Here is a 12,794-nt window from a genome sequence, read left to right on the forward strand (position 1 = left end):
CAAACGCTGTTACACTGTGTAGGGCTGGGCGATATATAGAATATTCACAATATAATTGCAGTGATTTTGCTGACGATACAAAATTAAGCAATATTGTGAATATCACTGATTTTAATGTGCTTTTTATTGTCCATTAAATTTCATAAAGAGTGCATCAGTAGACTAATTTCACAATTCTTCAAGGCTGCACATTATCAAAATAACGTCAAAATAGCAATATGATCATGTGATAAAAAAATGTAAAAGGCTGTGACTACAGACGGATTGGCATGTTCTGTGCGTGCTTTGCTTCAGAATAAATGGGTGACGGGCTGATCTGTGCATGCGAGGAGCTCATGGGCTCATGTTTTTAGCACTTTTAAAGCGCTTCACATGCATTGTGAAACAAAAGTACTGCATGATGAAGCATTTGCACAGTTCCCAACATTAGTAACCACTACAAGTTATTATACAAATCTAAAAAGGCAGCACAGTATAACAGAAAAGTAGGAGATATCAGCGTTTCACCAGTTGCGGAACATTGTAAACTACAAACTGCAATTTAAGTGTCAAAATAAAAGTTCCAGGTGAAGGTGAAGTAAATAGTAGGGGTGGTAATCACAAGGTAACTACATATCGATATGTAAGTCGCGATACAATATAATTTAATTTTTTTAATTTTTGGTGTATTGCAATATTTGACTCACTGTTTCTCATTCTTCATATGACTAGAGAACTGTTACCAAGTCACCAAAGTAATACAAAGTGCCTGAAATAATTTGAATGTGAACCATTTATTTGTGAACATAAAAAAACCCCTCAAAATGTCAAAAAACCCTCTAAAAATGACCCTTTTTAAATGTATATTTTTTTAACGCTTTTTTTTTTCACACTATATATGAAGCTGAAATGTGGAATGGATTCTTAGTGGATCACTTGTGTTGATTTTAGTTGTGATAATTTATCACATTACTCAAATATTTCATTAGTCAAATATTGTAATTTGTAATATATTATTAGGGGCCAAAGACCCAAGGCCCTATTGTATCTGTTCCTAGTGGTGTAAATCGGCAGTTTCATCACGATACGATCTTGTATCGATTCTCTTAGCCAGCGATCCATTGTTTGCCGATACTTCAAAGTCTGCCACGAAACAATTTTGATTCGATTCAGGGGCCTGCGATCGATATTACAATATTATGTCTATTTTACACAGTTACATTTATTATGTCAAAAATGCAACCAAAATAGAATGAGTATTTTATTGAGCTCTCTGAAAAGTGCAAATCCAGTATCCACAACAAAGTAAGGTACTTCAGTTAATACAGGAAAAAAAAAAGAAATATATATATGAAAAATAGTCATACTGTTACATACAAGTGATAAATCGTTTGATGACAGCTCATTGCCTTGTGGAAGGTAAACACTACAGTGACTATTTGTCATCTCTACAGCAGTCAAGCATGTCTTTCAATCCAAAATACTTATATACCCACGACAGGAGAGTATGTGCTATACATGTTTTTTTGTTTTTTTTGGCTACGTCTTCCACAGTTGTATTCGAAAATTCTGTTAAAGTTTACTGTGATAAATTTTAGCAAGGGTGTTAATGTGAAGATCTGAAAAGTCTTGTAATTGATGTTGGTGCAGCAGGGCAGGCGTTTCCTCTGTCCCTCATCAGTGCTGTTTAGAATATCAGGGCTCTTTTGCTGTTTGACATGGTTGAATTGCTCCAAAGCGCTTTAAAAGCGAATGTGTCACATGCGCCATCATATTGAGGGTGACATTTTTATTTTCATGGAAATTTTCAAAGAAAGTTTCTGTGTGTAGGCTAGTTCACAGTAGTTGTATTATACTTCTCAGAACAGTGGTTCTCAACTGGTTTTGCTTTGGGACCCAGACTTTACAAGTCAAGTGATGACCCACCATGGTATAAAACAAAAACATATCCTGTAATTTAAAGTAATCTATCCTGGGTCACATTTTCTTTTCACTTGCTTAGTTTTGTTCAAGGTTTTCAAGTATAAATGCATGTATCAAGTGACGTTATTTTTGTTATTGGTGTCAACAACAAAAGATACAGGAAGTTTTCTCTCCCCCCTTTTAAAAGTTAATGAGCATATTTATTTATATGAGCCAATTGTATTTATTATCCAGTTTATTTCCTAATTTCAAATATCATTCAAACAAAACATATATTACACAGGAGGAAAACTTTGTTCATAATTTGTCCACAAGTCTTGGAGGTCCAGACTTTAAAGCCCTTTATGAATTTGCCTTTATATTTACAGTGCAAATACATACAGGTGCATGGTGCAAAGAACATGATGACTCCTAATAAATGTAGCTAGTCTTTCTAATAATAATAATAAATTATAGTGTTTATGAAAAATAGTATAGATTCTACCAAATAAATTATTTAATATGAAACTAAAAAATGTTTGGTTAAAATATCACAGTTAGCCATAGCAAGTTACTACTGTAAAATAGTTTTGGGTGGTAATGTAGTAATAATAATAATAATAATAATATAAACTTTATTTTGGCACATAGCAGTGTTGCTCTCTTCCACCTCACTGCTGTTTATAATGTTGGGCTGCCTGTTTGAGAGATTTGACTTCCTCCATAGCAATTTGATGTAGATTCTCACAAGAATTCAAATGGGCGTTGATGCGCTCGTGCGAACCAGAGATACAGTAGAGCAGAGCAGATCATTGATGTGAGCTGTTCTGTACACTCGTGGGAAAAACAAGATTTAATCGCACCGTGAAAATATTGCATTGTAGATGAGAAGACTTTTGCACGTATATAGCACTGAACAAGGGATTATAATTAAATTAGCCTCGGCAGTCTTAAATTTCACTTGGGCGGCCGCAGAAATTTTTTGAATAGGAGGACCATGGCATTGTTCTTTCCCTGCTGTCCGTGACCCAGTCCGAATAGACCTGAGACCCACTTTTGGGAAACGGTGATACTCGATATTCTAGATCAGAAACACTGATCTAGAATATCGATTTTATATTGTTTGTAAACATTAGCTAGCTAGCTAGCAAGATAAGTTAGCATTGACAACTTACCGACTGTAACTGCTATGGTGTCCCGAATGGTCTCTCTGCTAACAGCGGGATGATGTCCCAGCACACCGTCCATGATCTTAAATCATAGAAAGTTCTCTCTTTGGGCACCGCTTTGTCCATTGTGCATTTTAATGGATTTGTACTGTGCCTGCAATTTTTTTTTTTTTTTTCCTGAACCTGTACCGTTGTGCGCTGGATACGCAACCTAGCAAGTTCGGCGAAACTCCGCCTTTGACATTGACCCCGCCTCAATCCCCAGTTGGCCTTGTTTGGCCCAAGGGTAATCGCCGGGTAAGCCCGAAGGAGGCACTATGAAGCCCCGGAATTGACAGTGGGGACGCAACTGGCCCTGGCACTGCCCTCATTTGGCCCAATAGTGGAAACGCAGCTAATAACACACAAATATCAGCGCACTGGAAAACAGGCTTAAGCACTAATGACCAAGAGAGCGATCAGTTCATCAGTCCACATAAGGACTTTTAATGTGCAACATAAACATTGCTTTTTCTGAATCTTTGAGACTTATTTGGACATGACAATGTGGGCATGAATATGACAAACCAAAATGTTGTCAAACTCTGGATTCAAAATAAGGCAGATTTTGAATAGTCTCTGAGTCCATACTGTCAACAACTGTTCTGTGTTGTGGATGACATCAAAGGAGTTCTGTTCTGTCTCAGCGGTAATGCATAATAACTGTGCCATCTAAGGGACTGATCAAAGTACTAGATCAGTGGGGTTAATATAAAAAGAATTTCCCATGACCTTAAATGAATGTTGAAAAATGTAAATAACATACATTTTTGGCATGCGAATATCGAAACAGTATCGTGAGGAAAAATATCGCAATTCTTTAACATCGATTTTTCTTTTCTTTTTTTTTACCCACCTTTAGTAAATAGAACAAAAATATATTACTTTTATAAACAAATCTAATCCTCAAAATAATAACAAAAATTCAGTATTATATTATAATAATAAACTAGACTGGGTACCACAGTAATAATTTAGTATTATTCAATAATCAACTGGGTTCCAAAAAAATAAGTAATTTTTGCACACTTTGTTTATTCACAATTTTTTTAGTAAAAATATATATGAAGGTAAATAATGCTTTTTATGAAACTAACATCCCATTCGACCTTGTGTTCATTTAGTGAAAAACTAAATGTGATTAGATTTAGTGATTATTTTTAAATACATTTTTATTCAGTGCCTTTGAAATATTGAATCTAATTGGCTACAGTGGCTGTCTGGATGAAATGATGGTTCCCCTGATTTAAAAAAAAAAAAAAAAAACTTTTTGAGCCATTTCATAGCAAATACATAATTATATATTTTGAATATCGTCAATAGACTAAAACATTTCAAGATATAATTTTGGTAGCCATATCGCCCTAAATGCTTAGTTGGACAATTCTGATAACCTCTACATTGCCCTGTGGAACATAAAAGCTTGAACTTTGGCCTAATTTCTGAGGTCTGAATTTGAGAGATTTGTATTTGCTGTTCTGAATTTGAAATCTGAACATTTGAAAAAAAAATTATCTAAATATTTACAGCTAAATCCACCTCTAAAAAGTTGAAAACAAAATATCTGCTGTTTAAAAATACTAAAACTAATTCTAAATTTTGTGAATTGTCACATCTAAATTGAAAAAAGTATTTGAATCAGAATTTTGTCATTGTTCTAGCTCCATAGTAAAACTGTGCTGCAGTTTGTAAGTTTGATGTATTTCCGTGAATCAGATCAAGCAGTCCATTTCAGTTAATCTGTTCCAAAATCTGAGTCAACAATTCAGGCGCATCATTTCGTAAAATTTTCACGGAAGTCCCTGTGCGGCATTTTACATAATTTTTTTTGTTGTTGTAAAGATATACATACAGTGCTGTGAAATAGTATTTGCCCCCATCCTGATTTCTTCTATTTTTGTGTATTTTTCATACTAAATTGTTTTAGATCTTCAAACAAGATATAAAACAAAGGCAATCTGAGTAAACACATAATACAGTTTTCAAATATATGAAATTTGAAACCTCCACATTGGAGGGTTTTCGAGCATGAACTGCCCGTTTAAGGTCCTGCCACAGCATCTCAATCGGTTTCAAGTCAGCACTTTGACTAGGCCACTCCAAAACTTAAATTTAGCTTCTTTTGAGCCATTCAGCGTTGGACTTACTCCTATGCTTTGGATCATTGTCTTGCTGCATAATTAATTTGCGCTTGAGCTTCAACTCACGGACTGATGACCAGACGTTCTCCTTTAGGATTTTCTGGTAGAGAGCAGAATTCATGATTCACTCAATTATTGCAAGTCGCCCTGGCCCTGAAGCAGCAAAACATCCCCACACCATCACACTACCAACACCATGCTTGACCGTAGGTATGATGTAATTTTTGTGGAATTCTGTGTTTGATTTACACCAGATGTAACGGGACCCCTGTCTTCCAAACAGCTCCACTTTCAACTCATCAGTCACAGAACATTCTCCCAAAAGGTTTGAGGATCATCAAGGTGTGTTTTGGCAAATTTCAGACGAGTCTTAACGTTCTTCTGGGTTAGCAGTGGTTTTAGCCTCACCACTCTTCCATTGATGGCATTTTTGGCCAGTGTCTTTCTGATAGTTGAGTCATGAACAGTGACCTTTATTGATGCGAGAGAGGCCTGCAGTTCCTTGGATGTTGTCCTTGGCTTTTTTGTGACTTCCTGGATGAGTCGTCACTGTGCTCTTGGAGGAATTTTGGAAGATCGGCCACTTCTGGGAATGTTCACTACTGTGCCATGTTTTCTCCATTTGAGATAATGGCTCTCACTGTGATTCTTTGGAGTCCTAGAACCTTTTAAATAGCTTTGTAACTCTTCCCAGACTGATGTATTTCAATCTCCTTTTTCCTCATTTCTGGAATTTCTTTTGACTTGGCATAGTGTGCTACTGGGTGAGACCTTTTAGCCAACTTCATGCTGCTGAAAATATTCTATTTAGGTGTTGATTTAATTGAACAGGGCTGGCTCTAGTCCAGCTGAACCCCATTATGAATGCAGATTTGGGGATTTAGTAACTAAGGGGGCAAATACTTTTTCCACACAGGCCTAGTTGGTATTGGATTAAGTTTTTGCTTCAGTAAATAACATTATCATTTAAAAACTGTATTTTGTGTTTACTCAGATCTCCTTTGTTTTATGTTAGATTTTGTTTGAATTTTTGAAACAATTTAGTACGAGATACACACAAAAAGTGAAGAAATTAGGATGCGGGCAAATACTTTCTCACAGCACTGCAGGTAAATAATGGCGGTTATCACTATGTATTATGTTGGTGCACATAAATGAAAATCTGAAAATATAGTTTTTCCTAGTGTTCATTTATTGAAAAACTGGGGGAAAACATGCCTTGATTATTTTTTTGTCTACAGTTTGCTGTATTAAACACGTTGAATCTAATTGGCTGTTTGGTTAAAATTACTGTTCCTATGATTGAAAAAAATAAAAATAATCTCATATCTATCAAATCATATACTGTATTTTTTTAATTTTTTTTTTTTTTTTTTTTTTTGCCATATCACCCAGTCCTAATGTTCACTATTCTAACAGTTGCCCCTTTCCCTCATTGTTTTAGGTACCGTAGTGAAAAGATGACGATGAGCTACGCAGAATATATCGCCCATCGGCAGCACCATCACTACCAGAATGGCATCGGGCACCCTCTCCCTCCTTACAACCATTATTCCTGACAGCGAGCCGCATGACCAGTCACTGGACCTCTCCGCGGACCTCTTTCCGGGAGAGCCCACCCCCTCGTGGTCTAGCTATCTCTACTACTGTACCATTTTATGATGATAGTTTCCGTTGCCATGTCGACAGCCTGATGGCGTCATGGCAGCGGGTGGCAAATAAGTGATTATGAAACACTAAAAAAATATATAATTCATTTATTTTCATTCATTTTTATTCTTTGTATTAATTTAGTTTTTGCAGCATATATATTGACATATAACCCCTTACCTTGTTTTGTTTTTTTAAAGCAAATAAACAAGTACTAAGTTTTGTTTTGTTATCCAAATGAAATTTTGTTTCAACCAATTTCCTAATCAGGTGTTTGAGTCTGTGGATGGAAATAAGTCATATTAATGATGGGCTTGCTTTGAAGACAGGATACTTTGTTCGGAGTTTGCTTGATTTATTTGCTGCAGTTTTGTTTCTCGACAAAACCTGTTTTCCTTTGATCATTTCTCGTTAGTTTTTGTTGATATGTTGGCGACCGCAGGGTTCCAGGGATTCTCTTTCCTCTATGCGATTCCTCTATTTTGCTTTTGATAGGGGTGTTTTCTGTTTTATTGTGAGTGTTATTGTTGTGAGTTGTGCGACTGAGTTGGCCAATGAAGAACTAGTTAAATCAGTCACATGTTTGTTTTTTCACCATCACGTAGACGGACTCAGAAGATCGAAACCACTAGATTAAATTAGCTATTGGGTGCGGCAGAATATTTTCCCATAATGCAAATGAGTGCGGCTCTTAGCATTATCAAAGTTGCCTTGAATTGAATTTACTTAGCTCAATCTTTACTTAAACAGTCAGTTTGCCCTTTTTGTGTAGTGTTAATATCCTTAGGAAAAACAAGAAGCATATAAATCTGTTACGTCCTGTGATGTCTTATTTTACTTTGTATTATATTTGGTGTTGCTCACAAGATCTGTGGTTAGTCTTTCCAGTTCAGAGTAACAGTAGATGGGTTAAGAAACTTCTAGTCAGAGAAATGTCGCTTGACAAACAGGTTTGTCTTCAGAATTTGTCTTGTATACCCAATATTCTGTATTGTTCCTATTTCAACACACAGAGAGGAAAGACTTAGCAAGACTACAGACAAATGACAGGGACAATCCTAAAAAAGCCATACTCTTTTTAATGCATGCTGCGGCAGGGTGTTTGCTCCAAATGGCTGTTTTTAATTCATTTGTCCTCTGGTCTGTTGACCTGGCACTGAAGTAGTCACTCCTGCTGTTAGGGAGGGGTTTTCAGAACATACATTTTTTAAAATGATTTTTTTATGATCTGGTCTTGTGGAGAAATCTGATCAGGTTTTACTCACGTGTCTCTACTTAATGGAAAAGTTCACACAAAATTGAAAGTGCTGTCATCATGTACTCACTGTCATATGATTCCATACCCAAATGACTTACTTTCTTCCACTGGACAAAGTAAGTCGGGTTTGGAGTAAACAACGACAGAATTTATTTTTGGGTGAACTATCCCTTTAAGATCATTGTAGCTGAGCTGAATTGAGATCCATGTAATTCTTTTAGACATTAGCTCAGTTTTGAAACTGTCAACGCATACCCCCGTATCACCTCATCATGCTTGGAGCGAACGATGTTAAAGTCCCCATACAAATGGCACATCTGAACAGTTGCCATAATCGAGAAGATTGTCCTCGAGTCGAGTAGATACCGCTTTATAGTTGCCACTGAACTCCTCAACATCTTGAAGCTAGTTTAGATCATGGCAGCTCTGCAATATCACAGCAGACAGTTCATTTATAAAGAATGATTGTGGCCGTTTTCATAGTTTTCTCTCTGGCTATTCAACGTTGGATCCACCTTTTTGTAAAACTGGATTGCGATGTTGTCTTGTTTCCATAAAGCTATTATAAGAACTATTTTCTTCTAAGGACCAGGCTGTAGACTGAATATATTGAGTGTCCACACTAATACGTTTTTGTTTGAAAACACTGATTTTTGCTACATTTATGACTCTCATCCACACTAAAACACTCTCCATAACCGCATACTTCGGAATACGAATTTCAAATGAAAACGGAATATTGTGAGCGTGGCTACAGTGTGAAGATGCAGTGGACTAGCTTTTGAAGGAAGCTTTATTATTACTACAAGGAAGAAATGTAGAGGCGCTCTTGACATCTGAGATCTTTTTCCATCTTTTTTCATATGCAAAATGTTAAGGGCTTTCGGTGTTCCATCCACAGTCATTCTCCAACTCAAAAAAACTGATTTCAGTTGTGTTGCCTTAAAAAATGGTTATGACGTGGAACAAGAAATGTCACTCTGAATGCTCAACTATTTGCGAGCCTTTCTGTTTGACACTAATTCATTTGGGTGTAATACATCGTTAAGGCTCTAATGAGTGATTGAATAAAACCGATAAGTGATTTAGTATTACTTTTAGCAAGGCCTTCCACTGCCCAGTTGCAACTGTTTTCTTATCTAAATCCCATCTACTTTATGAAAAATGTGGTGACGCAATTGTAGCGTCTTGGTTTCGTAAATACCCTTTAAATGACTTTTTGCCACTTTATGGCTTCAGTTTTGAACTGCTGCTTTTTATTGTCATATAGTTGACCAATCAGAGCCTCGTTTTCTGGTCCACAAAAAAAACAAAAAACAGAACAAAATGAAAATGTTTCTGCTGCAAAACCAACCAAGTTTTTGCATTTGTGAGAGAACTTATCCATACACATTTGCAGTACATTTGTTGCATTTATGAATAGGAGGCCACCTGTAAAAAAAAAAAAACCCCAAAAAAAACATGGCATGCCCGTTTCACTGCTATGTAGATATATGAGAAAATTGACTATATAAAATGGTGCTATTAGACTCTGTGTTGGGGGTGGTCACAGTAAATGTGACTGGTCATGCGGACTCATCGATCATATCAGACTTTATTATTATCCTCGATATATGCAGATCTGTTTTACAGGTGTTTTTTGTTTCTACCAGTGTAACGAAATCTCCTGCAGGTTTGAAAGGACATGGAGTCACAAGTCTAAACCCATCTTTCCCTCATGGCCTGGGGGATACGGGCATATGCTTCTTATCTCATCTGTTGTAGATAGGACTGTCAAATGTCCTCTCATGTTCATGTGCATTGCCATTTTGAAGTATGGCTGGCTTTGAAAGGGATAGTTCACCCAAAAATGAAAATTCGCTCATTTCCCAAAGGCCAAAAGTACAGCGATGATGATGGCCGTGTTCAAAGTGCAAAATTAGCTTTTCCGTCCCAATGTTCTGTTCAAATATAATTTGTTCCTTTTGTTGCGAGCAACATTACATGGGTGATTCTCACGAAAACCTGTCAAGAAAATGCCTTGGTCATATTTTAGTCAAAATGCAAATTAATATTTTCACATTTTGACATTATTTTCATGATAGTTACTTGCATTTTACCCCCATTCCCATTACCACAATGTGAAATGTTTATATATAAAATATATAAGTATAAATATATATAAATCTCCCTTGGTAATGCCTTTCTTTTTTTCTTTTTTTTTTTTTTTTACTGGTATGGTAATGAGAATCATCATTAAAAACAATGGGAATAATAAAAAATTTTGGATCACTGTAAACAGTGGGAAAAGAAAACGTCCAGATGTGTTATGGTAAGTCATAACTGAAAACAATGGGAATAGTAAAAAATATAATGTCTGGATGCATTACAGTAATGAAAATCATCAATGAAAATAATGGGAATAGTTAGTCAAACGTCTGGATGCGTTACGGTAAGAAAAACATAACTAATAACAATGAGAATAGTAAAAGTTAAACTTCTGTATGCGTTGTTCACCGGAAACAATGTTAATTGCAAAAGTAAAACGTCCAAATGTTGCGGTAATGAAAACTGGGGATAAAATGTGGTTAAGTGTCCTGAAAATGTCAAAAACTCTTAACGGTCCTAAATGCAGGCTTCATTTTCTTCTTTCAAAACATAATTTCATATTTTCTTTGTATTGATTTTGTTTTATTGACAGGTTTCCTGAAAATCACCCAAATGCATGTGTTTTTTTTTATCTCAATGTTATCTGATATATGCACACTTGTGTAAGTTTCAAGTTGGATACTTAAAGTATTCGCTAATTTTCAGAGTAGTCCACTTTGGGGACATTGGCATACTTCTTTAATCCCTGGCATCATAGAGAGTTGCACATTTGAACACTGAAGACGTTTTCGATTACAGCACCTATCTTGCAAAGATAAGTTGAAGGTGTGCTCGTTTGTGGCCATTTCTTGTACAAAACCCATTTTTGCTCCAGTCCTCCATTTTCCGTTATGAACACAACTGGAATTAGTATTTGATATTTACTCATTTTAGGCATAAACATTGGGTTCTAACACCAACATGCGAGCTTCATGCTCGCCGTCAAACCTGTAGTCGTTTGGATTGTGTTAGGCTCATGTTACCGTTGTGTGTTCAACCGAACCAAAGATGCCTCCAGCCATGTCCAAATGCTGCTCTACAGACCTGCCTTCCTGTCCTTCCAAAAACCTTTCCTGCAAGAGAAATGTCTATGATTTCTATGTATTTGTTTTCCTCTTTTAATTTTTTTTGTACAATTTCTACTATTGTTTTAGGTTTTTAAGCAACCTAACTTCAATGAATTTTCATTGTAGCTGTCTTTGAGACCTCACATGGTGTCAATGACTATAATACTAGGTTGCACATTTTTTATTTTGTTTTTCATCATTGTTATTATTATATATTTTTGTAAAGAGAGAAAACCCCATAGCGTGCCTCTTAGATTTATGGGTTTCTTAAATGTGTTTTTTCCTAAGACCAGCAGTTATACTTTATACAAAAGATGCGTTAATCCTTATTTTTTAATGCCATGTAAGGAGAAAAATAAAGCCTCTTTTCTTTACTCTGGACCCAGTAGCTGCACTGGCCTACAAACGCACTGATATATATATATAAGTATAAATAATTATGATGATGATAAAAATAATAAATGACATAAGAACTACAATAAACTTGTTTGAAAACTTTTGTAAAAAAAAAAAAAAAAAAAAAGTAAACACAATGACTGTTTTTGTACATCGAGTTGTTTCTTTTCAAAAAATACATTTTGGACCTAGTTTCTAAATTATTTTAGTGGTTTTCTATGTTCTGGAAGTGTGAAAAAAAAAAAAGAGTTTTGAATGTGCCGCATGATGATCGACAGTGTGCGGTGTTGTCTGTGTGTGCACTGGGGTTGCCAGGCGTAGCCCCCCCCCATACCCACCAATTTGTTTTATTGTTTCTATTTTGAGTTAGGATTTTCTTTGCTTTAGAAACTTGAATTTGTTGAAGTAACAACCAGACAAAAAATAACAAAAAAAAAAAAAAAAACTGAAACAAAGGAAATACATAAAAAACAACAACAAAAAAAACAACTCCCGTGTAGAATTATAGATCCTTTACCCCATTTAATTGCTGTTAGTGTGATGAGACTTGAAATGGGCATTTATGAATATGGTATATGGCTTCAAAAATAAAAAAAATAAAAAGACAAAATAAAAAAAATTTGTGTTGGGGGGTGGGGGGGGTGTGGCATATAGATGGGTTATCTGTGGGTATGTGAGCTATGGCTGTGGCAATGAAAATGTAGTTTTAAAACATTATTGTTATTACCTTTTAAATCATTTATCCAATAAAAATATTCTGAAAGAACAAGCGTTGAGTGTTTTGTGCCTTGTGTATTTTGATTGCATTATTTCTGAAGGAACATTGGGCCTCATTCACGAAACTTTAAGTTAATTTGAAGTAGTTTACACACAAAATGGACCTTCACAAATGATGCACACCACAAATTTGTCAGTTAAAATTGTGTATGTTAATGAATCCCAAACATTTGCAAATAGGGTGTGCGTGCACGCTTATTCACAATTCACGCCCATGAGATCACCATTTAAGGAAGACGTCAGACTCTTTAGTAGCTAAATGTGAAAAGGAAACTTTCTATGTGGAACA

The 12,794-nt window shown here is 35.7% G+C and overlaps 1 protein-coding gene across 3 annotated transcripts in view; it reads left to right on the forward strand.

Moving 5' to 3' along the window:
• Positions 1-12,497, forward strand: part of LOC127430418 (nuclear protein AMMECR1-like) — an 80,066-nt gene extending 67,569 nt beyond the window's left edge. For 2 of the 3 annotated variants that reach the window (XM_051680169.1, XM_051680172.1), the window contains one exon: positions 6,675-12,497. In XM_051680169.1, coding sequence (XP_051536129.1) covers positions 6,675-6,789 — 115 coding nt within the window. In that variant the 3' untranslated portion in view covers positions 6,790-12,497. The other variant, XM_051680168.1, reaches the window with a different exon arrangement.
• Positions 12,498-12,794: the final 297 nt, after the last annotated feature.

This window comes from Myxocyprinus asiaticus, chromosome 40 (genome assembly GCF_019703515.2).
Source record: "Myxocyprinus asiaticus isolate MX2 ecotype Aquarium Trade chromosome 40, UBuf_Myxa_2, whole genome shotgun sequence".
Classification (NCBI taxonomy): domain Eukaryota; kingdom Metazoa; phylum Chordata; class Actinopteri; order Cypriniformes; family Catostomidae; genus Myxocyprinus; species Myxocyprinus asiaticus.